The sequence below is a fragment of the Lepisma saccharinum genome, chromosome 12 (assembly GCF_977018435.1).
Source record: "Lepisma saccharinum chromosome 12, izLepSacc3.1, whole genome shotgun sequence".
Classification (NCBI taxonomy): Eukaryota; Metazoa; Arthropoda; class Insecta; order Zygentoma; family Lepismatidae; genus Lepisma; species Lepisma saccharinum.
The window spans coordinates 38,634,745-38,651,441 of NC_139240.1; the positions used below are offsets into that span (position 1 = coordinate 38,634,745).

At 38.1% G+C, this 16,697-nt stretch overlaps 1 protein-coding gene across 6 annotated transcripts in view; it reads right to left on the minus strand.

Moving 5' to 3' along the window:
- Positions 1–16,697, minus strand: part of mahj (LisH and WD40 domain-containing protein mahjong) — a 115,484-nt gene that overhangs the window by 59,287 nt on the left and 39,500 nt on the right. For all 6 annotated transcript variants that reach the window (XM_083132147.1, XM_083132146.1, XM_083132141.1 and 3 more), the window contains exons 4-6: positions 5,516–5,653; positions 1,559–1,686; positions 361–578 (exon numbers count right to left, since the gene is read on the minus strand). In XM_083132147.1, coding sequence (XP_082988273.1) covers positions 361–578; positions 1,559–1,686; positions 5,516–5,653 — 484 coding nt within the window. The remainder of the gene's footprint in view (positions 1–360; positions 579–1,558; positions 1,687–5,515; positions 5,654–16,697) is intronic.

Below are 16,697 nucleotides of genomic sequence, written 5' to 3' on the forward strand. Positions count from 1 at the left end.
GCCAAAGGTCAAGTGAAGCTTTAATCTACAGTGGGGGCCTGATTTTACCTTTCTTGATTTTACATTTTCCAGCATTATACATTCAACCTTGATGGTCCCAACATAGTAAAATCTTATAAAATTTTCTTCGATTTTACATTTTACCACATTTTAAGTTTTCATAGATTGATTTCCTGAAAAATATAAAATCATGGATCCACTGTTGACACCTAGATGGCCGACTGAGTTCAAGTTCTAGGTTACAGTTCCAACATGTCATTTCTGAGTGTCCCTTCAACAATATCACCTAAGCATGACTTAACCTAATTATCCTAGGGTCAGAAAATTGACATACAATATATGAAAAGCAAAAAAATTTACCTAAAGAGTCGCAAGACCTAGATCTCTTCTTCCCGCGAGTCCTATTAGAGACAGGTTTTTCCTCAACTGCTGGCTCTTCTGAATCCATCTTCCTCTCATTGTTGAGATGTGCAAAGGGTCTGGCGGTAAGCAAGGCCAGCTGCCTCTCCTCCGCTGCCTTCGCCTGCAGCTTGTGCAGTCTCTGAAGCATCAGAGGGACTAGTTTGGCGTTGTTCTCTCTGAAACATGGATATCCCCGTAAGACAACTTTCAGCAATTTGGGAAAATAGAGTAGCTATCACGGGGATAAAGTGGGGCCTGTCAACTGTGGATCACTTGAACGTACTCGAACAGCTACGTGCTAGTTTCTCGTGTGTGTTTTAAAAGTCCGCACAAGCACAGGAAGGATAATCGGAACTACTTCAACGGGGAGGGCAAGCTACATGCGAGATTAACAAGTAACGTAAATAGATATTTTAAGAAGTTGGTAAAGTGTTTACCTTATAGTACTAGGGATGGGACAGATTAATTGGTACTCTATCGATATTGGCTGATATAGGTACATCAATGTATCGGTAAAATTACAGATTATTTTACAGATCCAATATATCTATACATATACCATAATTTACTGCAAAATTTTGTCATTTTCTTATAATTTTTATGGATAATCTATATGCCCTACTTTTTAAAAAGTAAATGTCGAAATATGCAACTTCTTTTGCACTGCAGTTACCTCGAAACAGATATTTAATAAGGAGGTCAATGATCCACGCAGGTTCTTCAAGGAGCACATGGAATTCTCTTATCAGATCAGTAAAATATCGGTATCGGTAAATTTTATTTTGGTATCAGGCAAAATTTCATATCAGCCCATCCCTACTTTATACAGATTTCTTATCAACCATTATTATTGGAAAATTTGTTTGTTTTGTCATGTTTTTTATGTTCCTGATTAAAACACTATTAAAATCATTTAATACAAAAAAAATGTTTCTTTAAAAAATACACAAATTTTACTAATCCTGGGAGGCACACAAATTCCCAGCAAGTGGGTTAGGATGGTATCCTGCCATGCCATGCACAATGGCTTTATTAATGGTTAACAATGTACACAACAAAATTCAAATCTGGTACTCTGGTACAGAGAATGGAACCAAGTCTTGAAACTACATCCTTCACATTCATTACTCCTACAACAAGGTGAGAAATTTCATACCTGAAATTCGCTGCTATATCCTGAACTTCCATAGCGGCAGCCAGCAACCCCGTTGCATAGCTCTGTAAAGGCTCCACTGACTTTTCGGCCCACGAGAAGAGGCGAAGGATCATTCCCTCAGATTCTTGCTGCAACAAAACACACATACAATATAAGAATGCTTCATTTATATTTCTAGTACATATAATATCTCAGCTGTATTAAACAGTTTCCAAGTGATTAAAATAAAACATTTTGTCACAGGATATGAATCTGTTAATGGTTTAATAGTTAGTTTACAGGAAACATAACATTTATTTCTATAATGAAAGAATTAGAGCGGAGTTACCCATACCAGGGTATCTACCAAAATAACAAATCCAAAATTCTTGATTTATTCTTGACTTCCTTTCCCTTTTTCTTAACATTTATTTAATTCCCCACTTCCCCAAAAATAGATATTTGATTCAATGAAAAAACCCTACCACAAGGTTGGTTAAGATGAAAATTAATTTGTTACTTGAACAAGACATTTATACTTGGTTTAATTAGAATTATTAATGCACATAAAAATTAATGCCTCAAACTTCATCGTGGATGGGGAATGGCCACATTATTTAATATTTTTACAAAACTTCATGAATACAAGAATGTAATTCTTAAGAAATAAAGTAAACAATTTTAACCACAATTCAATAAAATTTTAGATTTTCAAATATTCAATTTTATGAAATCCCAGTACAGGTATATAACAATGTACATTCACTATACTGTATGTGTATATATATATATATATATATATATATATATATATATATATAAACCTTGACCTTTTCTTGACCTACTTGTTGATTTCTTGACATTTTTGACTGATAGACACCATGTTGTGTTTTGTTTATGTTTTTTTCTTTCTGTGTAAACCAATGTACGTGTATGTTTATCTGCTGTCTGTAATTGGAGGTTTACCTCTGTTGAGAGCAGTAAATAAATAAATAAATAAATGAAATATAAATGAATTTTCCCGGAGTTTTCCAGATCATCAATTTTTCCAGAGAATTCATTACACAATAAATTGTTATATTTTAAATTTATTTCCTCCCTCATAGCCACATCATTCTCACCTTTATTATTATTATTATTATTAAAGATGGGTCAGGTAAAACACTATGGATTTTGGCCTATGTACACAGATCAGAGAATTGGTAATATTACCAAAAATTTTACCAATCCAATATATTTATAAATAGCCTGTAATTTTGTGTAATATTCTATTGTTATTATTTTTATGAATAAAAACATTAAATTCATATTCATACAGCCCACGTATTAGTGTATGATTACTTGGTTTGACCTTCATGGCTAGAAGAGAAATCACAGACAGATATATTCTTTTACTAGCTTTCTGTATTGTGCTACAATATATGTGAACATTTCGGACATACAGTCAACTCTCGATTCAACAACCTTCCACAGTTCCCGGGAAAAGGGTCGTAATTTCGAAGGGGTCGTTATTGGAATTTGCACCAATTTTCAGCTTAAACGGAGCTCAAACGGACACAAAGATGCCTAGGAAATGGTAACATTATTTATCCTGGTAGTTATACAACCTGTTATGCACAGGATGCGTGTTGTGAGAAGGAAAATAGAACATGAAAACGTTTTCACAAAAAAAGAATTTAAAATAATGTTACTTTCTTTCAATTGTGCACAGTCGTTGCTTTTCCAGGAAATTCTAGTTCATGAGAAACCCGTTTGCACTGAGACCAATGGAAAGGAAAACAAAGGAAAACAATCTCGAGCTTATTGCAAGCAAAACTCGAAGAATCTTGACACCAGTCAGACTGGCGCCAGCATAAGTCGGGAGATAATCGGGCAGAATGAATGTTGGATTTTATACGGGTCTACTGGAGCATTGTCTGTTACAAGATTAACTGGTAAGATTAGATCTCTCGGGAGAAACAACACAACCTCTTTAGGCCCCAGACAAAAAAAAAATTAAAAATAAAAGTTTTAAATAGGAAATAGGATAGGCGGTGCAATAAAGATGAGTGTGGTGCGGCGGTGTCACAGAGAAGGCAAGGCGATGCAGTATGAAGTCAGAGGAGAGGAAGGAGAGAGACAGATTTGCTGAAGTGTTTCAGAACATGAGACACATTTTCTTTTGTATGTAATTGTGACATGAAAGTACATACGTTAAAAAGATACTGAGAGCTGATGTTTGCAGTGTTACACAATAAAAACAGAACAGCGGTTCCTTCAGTGAACGTTTTCAGTTGCTACTGGTCGGCTATGGAAAACAGAAAGAGGAAATGTTACACGCTTGACGAGAAAGTTAAATTTACACAGGAAGTGGACACTAATTCACATAAAACTTAAGAAACTAACTTATAAATTCGTTCATTTACCACTTTATGACAGAAATAGTGTATATTACATATATCTGGTTCCTCAAAACAGATACAATTACAGTATTTTAATAATGATACAGCATGGTATCTAAATCAGATTTGTAAGTAATTCTCAGTTACATGTATTATTTTCTCTTCATCTTGATATACGTATAAATCATGTTCAACTGTATTTGCACACTAATACTGATCATTTGGATAACTTAAACGATTTTCGAGTATTGTTCAAAGTGGTATTGGTCCAGGCCTACACAAAAGTTAACACTAATATTGGCACTATGCCATACATACCAATTTTGTTGAATATAGGAAGAAACATATGAACTGGCTGTTAAAAAGATACACTGTGTGACAATGTCTAAATATTTTTTGCCAAAAGATTCCCTTGATTCCGATTTTGTCCAACACTAGGCACTTTCTACAGTACTACATAATACTTAATAGAAATAAGACTATTGTGTAGAATGACCAAATGTTGCATGTGTATTCTTATGGTACATTATATTCAAATGTATGGTACATCTCCAACATTCAAGGACACAAAAAGAAACAAAAAAAACTCCATGTTTCTTAAATGAGTCTTCCTCACACTGTAACAACTGCTACATTTCTCATCTTAGAAGTTGGGCTCAGTGATATGCAGTGCTCATGTGAAAACATTTCCAGGGAAAGTCCAGTCTGTGGGCAATATTAAGAACAGAGGCAAGAATATAAAACCAGGAACATGTTAATGTTCAGAGCGTAAATACCATTTAGGGTTCCCACATGAACTCTAAATACATTTTCCCAGAGTTTTCCAGAATCGTTCTCGATTTTTCCCAAGTACTCAATATCCAGTACATTAGTATTTTAAATACATTTTACAATGGCCTCCCCCATTTCCCCTCATAGCCATATCATCGTACTTTATTATTATTATTATTATTAGAGATGGGACAGATAATTGAATATGCTGCATTGGCCAACACAGTCATATGCCTATGGTGTATATGTATTATAGTAATATTACTGATCTGATATAAATAGTCTGTACTTTAGTGTAATATTTTGCAATTTTCATATTTTTATGAATAAAACATAATTCATCTGTCATACCTTTGTAAAGTAACTACACAAATACACAGAACATTTACAAAGGCAAAACCCATAGTAATCACCTGGTTGCATACATTCATTAAGGAGGTAAATGGAACATTTGCAATTTTATATCGGATCAGTAAAATATTGATTATCAGTATGCCTATTATTAATTACATATAGTAGTTTATCAGAATCAGTCCACAACAAAATTAACTCTAGAATTAAATGGCATCTTTATGCATACAATCAAGGAGTACGGTTACAGGTGTGTATGGGAGTTTTCTAACTGTATTACGGTGCACAAATAAATTTATAAATCTTCAAAATAGTTTGTGTGTTACTGAAGTTATAATTATTAGTCCTTCAGATGTGGTTCATAGGGACTCATTGATCAAGTAGATGATTTTCCCTGAGAATTTTATATTTTAAATAAAATTAACAGATTTCCAGGTTGGGAGCCGACTCTGTATTTTAAACGAAAGCAACTAACCTGGAACACAGCCGAAGTCTCCAACCCAGGCATGATATCCAGCATCAGTCTACACGCGGAGATGTTCAACTTCCGGGAATCTTTTCCTTGGATGTTTGCTCTGGTCCAGTAGTTATCACGGAGGTAGTCATTCACCAGCTGGAAGGGATAAGTGTTTCTCTTTATTGCACCCAGTTTATTCATGTCAAGGGACTTTAGATGTGAGAAGATATTAATATATACAAGACATGTATACAGGGTGTTTCGGGCTGATGATGCAAACTTTCAGGGATGATGGAGAAGGGCACATGTAGGCCTATCAATTTGAGATAATGAACCCTGGTCCGGAAACGACTTAGTCGAAAGATATAAGCGAAAATCTGTGTGAAGATGTAATACTTTTATTACCTGCACAAGTTTCACAAGCTGCTACGTTCACAACAGTTGTTCAAAGTGCCGTCCCCTAGCTTCGCTGCAGGCAGGACATTGTAGCACAAAGTTTTGGTGTACCCGTAGGAACAACCGCAGGATCGTTTGAACAATGTCACAGGCAACGAGAATTCTTGCCAGGAGATCCTCTTCAGTCTGCCAGCAGCGAAGCTGGGGGACACCACTTTGAACAACTGTTGTGAATGTAGCAGTTTGTGAAACTTGTGCAGATAATAAAAGTATTACATCTTCATACACAGATTTTCGCTTATAACTTTCGACTAAGTTGTTTCCGGACCAGGGTTCCTTATCTCAAATTGATATATGTGCCCTTCTCGATCATCCCTGAAAGTTTGATTCATCAGCCCGGAAACACCCTGTATATCATATCCGATGTGGATGGTGATAGCAGTCACTAAAATGAATTGAATTAAATAAACAGGTACGTAAGCATGTCTCTTGCATATATTAATTAGAACACAGCTTATTAATTATTTGCTTTTCCTCTTCAGGTCTCCTACTTTTTTGCTTGAATAAATTACTGGCAAATTCACTAATATTCTATCAAGTGAAATATTTTTTGTGAAGACTATGAAGGAAAAAAAGTATGAAGTAAAAGTCTAGTTATGTGTAGTTTAGAAGTACTATCTAGTTCCGTTTCAGGTTCATTGCCAGATCTTTCCTCATGGATGTCCAGAAATCATTAAGAAAAATGGAATGCAAAAGGGCTAAAAGTATACAACTACAACTACATTTGCATAATTGTTACCTGTATTATTGCATGAAGAATGCATGGCACTATAGATTTTTAACCCCAAAACTTTCATCCAATTAAGATTTTTTTTTTTGCCTTAATGTGAATTCTGGACACTCCTTGGAAAGAATCTGGTAATGGATCCAAAATGTCGTACTTTGGAAATAGATCCCATCACATCTTTAATAAGGAACCACTTTTAATTATTATTGACACACTTGTCTCCATGAACTTCAAGGGTACACGGATCATTCCGAGAAGAAAACCAAAGTGACAAAAGGTTTGCACATCATACCATGCATTTGTGGGTAAGTATAATTTGTAATAATTAGAAGTCAGATTAGTTGTAGGATGATTATGGATGAATGAATCATACATTCAACCACATGCATGTGCATCATCAACCATTTCTCTCCCTCTTGATACCAACAAATTGGACATCATGTTGCAATTCGTCACACAATAAGAGGTATCAGTTGTCAGAGTTTTGTAGAACATCAAATCATGAAATTGTGAGACTGTTTGGAAAACAAAAAACTGTATCTACCAAGGGTAGAATATTCAACCCCACATATGGATTTTCATCCATTTCTCTCCCTCTTCAAATTAGCGAATTGCAGAGCTATGTTGCAACTCATAATGGAAAGAGGTATCACAGTTAAGCAGAACACCAAATTGTGGAATTCTGAGTGACTTAGACAAAAGAACTGAATTTACAAGTAGTACTAGAATCATCACCAATCACTAGAACCCAAAAGGTCAGGCATTTATTTTGGTTAAAATAGGGAGGCCAAACTAACATTTTTAATGTGAAAAAAGTGCCAAAAGGAAGAAGAAAAAAACAAAAAAACCTTCAACTTCAAAAAGTTAAAATCTACTTTCCTTAGTTGTCTCTATTTCACATAAGTTTAAGTTTTCAAAATGTATATAGCCATCTGTCAGAAAGCATGTTCATTCAGAAGAGAAAATGATATCTCTACTTTGAGAGAAGTAATTGGAGTATATGACACAGGCTATTGTAACCAAATTCGTATCAAGAAAAGAATTTCCAACTTTGAGAATATCACAAATAATTTTCAAGATCTGGAACTCCATGCTTGCACTTTTCTACAACAGCTAACCTTTCCTCCTGGCACTTTATTCAGCTGCTGCACCAATTCCTCGAAGACTTTCATGAATGATAGAAGAGTTTTACTCTTTCTTTCTCAGCTTTGTAATTGTCTCTCAACATCATAAGTGCTAATAAATAAGGTTTTTCTAAAATAAAAATAAGATATATATATATATATATATAATGGATCAAAGCAAGGAGGGCCAAAAGGGCTAAGTAAAAATCAAAGAAGGTAAAAGGAAACACTCTCCGGACAGTGGAAAAATTCAAAATTTTCACTAACTTCGTAGCATCATCGGTGTGAGGAGAAAGAGATGAAACCGGAAGTTGGGGTCCTGCAGAGTTGCCAGGTCCCCATCGAAGAAGAAGCGGTGTGTAGAACGAAAAAAAAAAACAGTTTCATCACCAGGCTCATCGGAAACTGTGAGTGGGCGGAGTGGGTTGGGAGGGATGGAGGGAGAGGTGTGTTGGGAGGGTGGGATGAGGTGGGGACATTACTGGTTGACCTTGTTCAGGCCAGGTGGAGTGGTGGCACTCATGGCCGATATATAGGCCCTCTCCCATCTTTTGCGAACAGAGGTGTTGGTTGGTTGGGGTAGGCGATGGATGATCGCTACCCGGAAGCAGTCGTTGAAAGGGATGTTGTGGTGGTTGGTGTGGACAGCGACAGTGAAGTCCAGGTTGTGGGTGGAGGAGCGGTGGTTATTGATGCAGACGTTGAGGGCAGTAGATGTTTCCCCCAGGTAAAAATCATCACACATGTTACAGGTGAGGATGTAGATTAGATTTGAGATGTGGCAGGACCCTTGGGATGGAGGGTAAATTTGCCAGTGGCCGTGTGCACCTGGAGGGTGCAAGAGGTAATGAGGATGGGGTAGGTTTTGCACCTGGGATGGTTGCAGTTATGGGCAGGGGGGTCTTGGTTGTGTGGTGAGGGAGTGTTGTGGACCACGATGTTTTGGAGGTTGGGGGAGGGGGGCATTTGAAAACCACTCTGGGCTTGTCAGGAAATATGTTTTTGGTTTCAGGATCACTGTGGAGAATTGGGAGAAGAGAGTGTAGTGTGTGCCTGATTTTGTTGAAGTGGGGACGATATTGGGTGATGAGTGCAGGTGGGTTGGTGGCAGCAGGTTTCTTGGTGGTAGTGGGTGAAGTGTTCAGGCGCTGTCCCCTGAGGGCGAGAGAGAATGGAATGGCTTTTTTGGTGTGGAACGGGTGGGAGCTGGAGAAGTGTAGGTATTGCATGTGGTTGGTGGGTTTTCTGTGGATGGAGGTAGTCAGGTGTCCTCCCTCGATGTGCACGTCCACATCCTGGAAGGTGATCTGGTTGGGGGAGTGCGTCCAGGTGAATTTTAGGGAACGGAAGTGGTTAAGTTGGTCCAGGAAAGCTGACAAGGATGGTTCTCCATGTGTCCAGAGCATGAAGATGTTGTCGATGAAGCGGAGCCAGAGGAGAGGTTGGGTAGCCAAGAACTCTTGCTCAAGTTTGCCCATGAAGAGGTTTGCATAGGATGGGGCCTTTCTGGTACCCATGGCTGTACCTCGGATCTGTAGGAAATTTTGGTTTTCAAAGGTGAAATTGTTACAAGTGAGGACAAGGTGGGCTAGGTGGGTCAGGAAGTTGGTGCTAGGGTTGTGAGGTTTGGGTCTGAAGTTGAGGTAGAATTCTATGGAGTGGAGGCCATGGGAGTGGGGTATGTTGGTGTAGAGGGAAGTGACATCGATGGTGGCAAGGATGGTATTTGGGGGCAATGGTGGAAGGTGCTGATTTTCTGGAGGAAGTGGTTGGTGTCACGTTGGTAGGAGATCAGAGCTTTCACAAGAGGCTGGAGAAAACCCACCAACCACATGCAATACCTACACTTCTCCAGCTCCCAACTGTTCCACACCAAAAAAGCCATTCCATTCTCTCTGGCCCTCAGGGGACAGCACCTGAACACTTCACCCACCTCCCGCCAGAATTATAACCTCCACCTATACCAGGCCCTGGTCAACCGTGGATATCACTCCATCCTGGTCACCAAGCAAATATCGCGAGCTGCCTCACACACCACTACCACCAAGAAACCTGCTGCCACCAACCCACCTGCACTCATCACCCAATATCATCCCCACCTCAACAAAATTAGGCACATACTACTCTCTTCTCCCAATTCTCCACAGTGATTGAACAATTTAATTGAAATGGCAAAATTAAAAAGCTATTAAAACATTATAAAAAAACATAAAAATGTACGTTAAGAAAATGTTTATCAATAAATGCAGCAGGAAAAAAGGCATTTGGCCAAACTTCTGGGCTCTACCAATCACATTGTATGTAGGATCATTATGCAAGGGTTGGATCACAGATATTCAACCACACATATGCATTTTCATCCATTTCTCTCCCTCTTCAAACTAGCGAATTGCACAGCTATGTTGCAACTCGTAACAGAAAGAGGTATCACCATTTTGCAGAACACCAAATCATGAAATTGTGAGAAAGGCACGAGGAACATTTTCCACATCCAGCTCATCGCGAGAACCCAAAACTACCCGCCTCCCCCTGATCTTTCACAGAGGCTAGCTGGGGGAAAAAGAGTCTATGTGCTGGATGGTTGAAGAAGAGGGAGAATACTTAGCATTATACTTATGAGAGTATCGTTTTTCTTGCTCTCTTGGGAATATTGAACTTCCGATGGTGTAGAAAAAACACAGCAGCGGGAAAAGGACAGGTTGAAGATTTTTGCTTGTATTAGGCAAAGTTGAAATTCCCATTTCATTAGGCGTAGCTTTAAGGTGAAGTTGTTTGTCCACAAGGAATACATGGTAGTCTATAAATTATTATATATTGTACTTTTTACAGATCGTATGTAGCTTGGTAATCAACTAAGAAAACAGCTTCCACTTGCAACATGGAGATAAATTCATACTCTCTCGACCTATGTTTTGACTGTTTCAGTACATGTGCTCATTCCGACGATATTGAAATAAATGCATACCTCGTACGAAACAGTCACTACGCCTTAATATACAAGCAGCACTGGAAATGTTACTATTCACGTTGTATGTAGGATCATTATGCAAGGTTTGGATCACAGATATCCAAATACAAATATGCATTATCATCCATTTCTCTCCCTCTTCAAACTAGCGAATTGCACAGCTATGTTGCAACTCGTAACGGAAAGAGGTATCATCGTTTTGCAGAACATCAAATCATGAAATTGTGAGTGAGTTAGATAAAACAACTTAAGATCACAAGGAACATTTTCCACATCCAGCTCATCACGAGAACCCAAACCAACTATTGTAGGGGATGGGGGGGGGGGAGAAAACTTAGCATTATGCTTATGGGATTATTGTATTTCTTGTTCTCTTGGGAATATCGAACTTCAGAAAGTTGTAGAAAAACAGAACAGCGGGAACAGGACAGGTTGAAGACTTTTCTTGGTTAGGAAAAGTTGAAATTTCCATTTCATTAGCCATAACTTTCAGTTGAAGTTGTTTGTCTAAGAAATACATGTACTTTTTACATAACGTACCTAGCTTACAAATCAACTTAAACGATAGTTTCCACTTGCAACATGGAGAGAAATTCATACTCTCTTGTCTTAGGTTTTGATTTTTCCAGCAGCGTACCCATTCCAACAATATTTGCATACCTGGTGTGAAACTGTCACTCTACGCCTTAATATACATGTAGTACTACCAGGTGGTTATAATTAAAGTGACGGTGTTCAGAGTGGTACAGCATGGGCTGTAATGAGAGTAGCAGTCTGAAACTTCGTAGATATGATAATGAAGCAATGCGCTCGCGAATTATGCAAAAAAAAAGAAAAAAAAAAAGTTCCAATTCTCGCCACCAGGGTAAAAAATGGCGCTGTAAGCAGTCAAAACGTGGAATTTTCCGTAACTCTGACATCAAAGTCGTTGACATTGCCTAACCATTGTGTGAGCTCCCTGGTTGTTGTTGGTGACGCTTGTTGCTTTTTTTTTCCTTTAGTGATGTGAATGTTCGCCGAACATTAAAAGTTTGATTTTTCCCGTGTAAAAAGCAATGGCTATTGCGAAGAAAGACCATGCACTGCTAGTGAAGTTGTTTTACCAGAATGGGAGCAATAGTAACGCTGCACTGCGGAAATATCACCAACAGAAAGGGCTGACAAGAGGGCCCATGTCAATTAATGGGCTGAAGAAGATGATGAAGAAATTCGAGGAAACAGGTGAATTGGGTGTTGCACCAGGGAGTGGAAGGCAGCCCATCCCCGTGGAAGTTGTGGACGAAGTTGCTGTAGCTGTAGCTGACCATGCAGCACATGCCTCAACTTCTGCAACCAGTGCTAGAGCTGTGGCACATGAATTGTCACTCCCCTGGTCAACAGTTCGCAAGGTATTGCGGTGCATTTTACACTGGTATCCCTACAAGATTCAAATTGTGCACCAATTGAAACCCCAAGATATTCCACAACGCCGTGAGTTTGCCCATCGGTTTTTGGCACGCATGGAAGTGGATGACATGTGGCCGGGAAATATTCTGTGGACTGACGAGGCGCATTTTACTCTGGTCGGTACAGTGAATACTCAGAACTGTCGCATATGGGGTTCCACTCGTCCACATGTTGTGCAGGAACAACCATTGCACTCAGTTTACGTGACTGCTTGGTGTGGGTTCACTAGCTCCTTCATTCTTGGTCCGTTTTTCTTTGAGGAGATGACACCTCGAGGGCCTGTTAGGTGTACAGTGACATCTGCACGTTATAGGGACCTCCTTGTGCAACACGTGATTCCAGCTTTGCAAGAACGGAACTGTGAACACACCACCATTTTCATGCAAGATGGGGCAACACCCATTACAGCGAATCACGGACGTGCAGCATTGCCTAGTTCAGAAGCTGTTTCACCTCGCTACTAAATCGTGTACCTGGCGCTCGGATATAAATAGATTATTTCAAGTGTCAGTAGTTCAACAGATGGTTAGATAATGAATTTGCGAGTATGTACGAAAAACAAGCGTGATTGTAGCTTATACCGTTCCCTCTGTAGAAGCAATGTTATTATAAATGTATTTGCATTGTATCCTTTTTGCTCTCCCTTCGTTCCTGTTGCATTCTGAAACTTTCCGATTAGCTAAGGGAACAGGGCACGTTCGTTCCCAGTGATGGCAGAAGAAGTTGACGAAGAGGATACCGTCATTGTTCGTTTTTTTTTCATGTGTTTAGTGGGTGTGTGCAGCATGTCGTTGAGTAAACCAAGTGGTAGTGATGGGGAGAGAAGAGGGAAAAATACAGTGTTGTACGAAGCCAGGCACGACAGGTGATTTTTCAGGTGTACATTTTTTTTTAAAAAAAAAGTGTTCGAGTGACGAACAAAGAAATAAAATTGACTTTAAGAAGTGCCAGGATCTAACAGCTCAAGCGTGTGGTGTGAATCAAGCTACCGTTTCTCGGATATGTTCGGGGGCAAAACAATGTGGATCGGGGCCTGCTCCAATGTTTCAATAACCTAGACTAGAAAGCACATTAATATACCGAAAAGAACGACAAATTTAGATGACTTTGAAAAAAGACGTAGTTCGTAGAACAGTCTTTGAAATTTACGATCGTGGCGAATTTTCTACTACCAAAAAGATAACGTACTCTTTACGGGACAAAATATCTTACAAAGGCTCTACAACTTCCACCTTGAGAATATTGAAAGAATTATGCAGTCCCTAATCAGGTATGTTCTTTTCTCCCATTATGTTTATTATATGTTATATTATCTAATGTTCCGTGCTCTCCGTGACAAGGCGCTTCGCTCGACCACGCTGTCTCTTTCCGTGTGAGATTTCGACATGGCACCGCTGCAGTGCGCTGCTATTGGCTATCGCCATATGCAGGAGATTTGACGCGCACTATAGCAAAAGTTACTCTTTGATAAGAAAAATGAATTACGTATGTATAATTTGCTGCACAATATCGGGGTGGCTACTTACTTGGAATTCCTCGAATTCTGGGAATTGTACGTGAATTATTGGCTCTGGGAATTATGCATGAATTATTGGCTCTGGGAATTATATGTGAATTTTGGTAAAACATGAAGAAGGGTACAAGCAGATTCCAATATTTCTTCTCTGTAGACATGAAAAATTGCAACTTTTATTAATCCAAATCCCATTAAATTTATACATATTTATAAATGCACTGAGGCAAGTTTCTCTCAGAATTTTCTCAATCTTTTACTTCGTTAGTGTCTTTTGCAGAATAATCGATCGATCTGACGGACAGAAGATTATTGCAAAATAAGATATCTTGAAGTTGATTAGATAAAATTTTGGGTACATTGAAATCACGAATCACACTCTCTTTTTATATTGTTAATATATTTGTATGGTGGGGTGGTGAGAGTCAGTAATACGTAAGGTTGGAATAGAAAAAAAACATCTGCTTGTACCCTTGAATGTTTTGAAAATGGGAATTATACTTAAATTTTATCATGGTCCTAGTGACCACCCTGAATATTTTTTTATGTCATCCACAGTCAAACTCTGCCTTTTGTCTGTAAGGATAATTTTACATGCTGAAAATTATCTTTCAACAGAAACATAGTCTGTGGTGCAAATTTGTATGCTGAAACATTACTTCGCAAGGCGTAAATGCCACAAAAGGATCGAACTGACGCAAAAGTGAACAAGATAACATGGATCAGAAGTTTGCACTTTGGACTGTGCAGCCAGTAGAGGCAATTGGGTACCAAAACTGGGAAGACAGTTTAAGCCGAAGACAAGGCTTAGCATTAAAAGTCCATAGTGTGGGGGCAAACATTAGTGGGAAACTGCCCCTCCAATTGCCAATGTGTGCAGGTAAAAAGTGGCATCAGACATTTAGTTTTGTTTAGATCGTTGAAAAACATCATATAGTTTAAGGAAGGCAAATCAACAGAAAACATGTTTCAAACACACCAGTCATTCAATTGTTTAATCACCAAACTGAGTAAATACTTCTAAGAGATATAAAAATCCTGTAAAACCTAAAAAAAATTTGTAAACACCTAAAAAAAGGTTTAATTTAGGTATATAAACCCAAAATAGGTTCTAACAAGCACAATAGGTTATTTTAGGCACTATAAGACTTCGTCAGTTGCATTTTTTTCATGAAACGCATTATTTCATATTTACCTGCAAAGGGAAAAATAGGTTAAAAACCTAAAATCCGAGATCTAATAATTACTAATCATCACATTGCATGTGGGATCATTATGCAAAGGTTGGGTGACATATATTCAACCACACATATGCAATATCATCCATTTCTCTCCCTCTTCAAACTAGCGAATTGCACAGCTATGTTGCAACTCGTAACGGAAAGAGGTATCATAGTTTAGCAGAACAATAAATTATAAAATCGTGAGTGACTTACCTAAAAGAACTTAATATACCAGGTGTTTCATAAATAATTGAGGGGTTACAAAAATTTATTGTAAGTAAACGACCGAACTTTCCTATCAAGTTGATGCGTGCCGTGCCACCCATGGTACATACATTGAACATTTGTAAGTGTTAATTTATTTTCGCTAAAATGGGCATGCACAGATCATCTGTCAGAAAGAATGCTTTTTCAGAACAGGATAATGATATCTATACTAGGACAGAAATAATTGGAGCATACATAACACAGGCTATTGTAACCAGATTCATATAATCAAGAAAAGAATTTCCAACTTCAAGAATATCACAAATAATTTTCAAGTTTTACAATTTCTGCAACAGCTAACTTTTCCTTCTGGCACTTTATTCAGCCGCGGCACCAACTCCTCACAGACTTTCATGAATGCAACAAGAGTTTCACTCTTTCTTTCTCAGCTTTGTAATTGTCTCTGTCAACATCACAAGTGCTAATAAATAACGTTTTTGAAAGAAAAATAATTTGTACATAGTTTCTTTATTTTAAAAAAACTAAAATGTCATTGAAAATGGCAAAAAAAGGCATTAAAATTAAAAAACTTCTAAAACATAGCAACAACATAAAAAATATAAGTTCAGAGAAACTTTATCAATAAATCCAACAGAAAAAAAAAAAAAAAAAAAAAGGAATTTTACCAAACTTCTGGGCTCTACTAATCACGTTGCATATAGGATCATTATGCAAGGGTTAGATCACAGATATTCAACCACACATATGCATTATCATCCATTTGTCTCCCTCTTCAAACTAGCGAATTGCACAGCTTTGTTGCAACTCGTAACGGAAAGAGGTTTCATAGTTTTGCAGAACACCAAATCGTGAGTGAGTTAGATAGATAAAAGAACTTAAGGGCATGAGGAACATTTTCCACATCCAGCGCATCACGAGAACCCAAAACTGTTTAGAGATCTTTGCGTTTCATGTACACAGTACGCTTCTACCGAAATTCTATAGGACACTAAAATGTCTAAATTAACTTAAAATTATTATAAATGTCAAAATGAACTATACATTCCCATAAATGCCTAAAAGCCTTATTTTGACTTGAAAAATGCCTTTCAAATCATTCGCTTAACTTTAATAAATAAATTTCATTAAGAACGACCCTTAATTTCCACCACACAGTTTGAGAACCTTGAACGAATCCGGCAGCAAAAGAAGCATTGCAACAGCAAGGTGTGTCCACATCTGAGCAAATGTCCACCATCTTTCAGCTTGCATCACGAAATTGGAAAAATGTGGAACGAACTGACTGGATGAGGCATTTTTCGTTGTTAAACGCTGTACTTCCCAGGCAATTAAAGGGACCATAGGTGTAGCATACGAAACTGAAATGAAGTCTGTTTTGGGATGGAATCCTAGCTACAAAATCATTCAGTTGTACCCGGCCTCCAACAGTGTAAGAGAGCAAGAAGATTCCAATAATACCTCTGTCTGATAGATTTAGCGAGACTTGACATAGAGTTTAAAGTTGGATCCGAACCA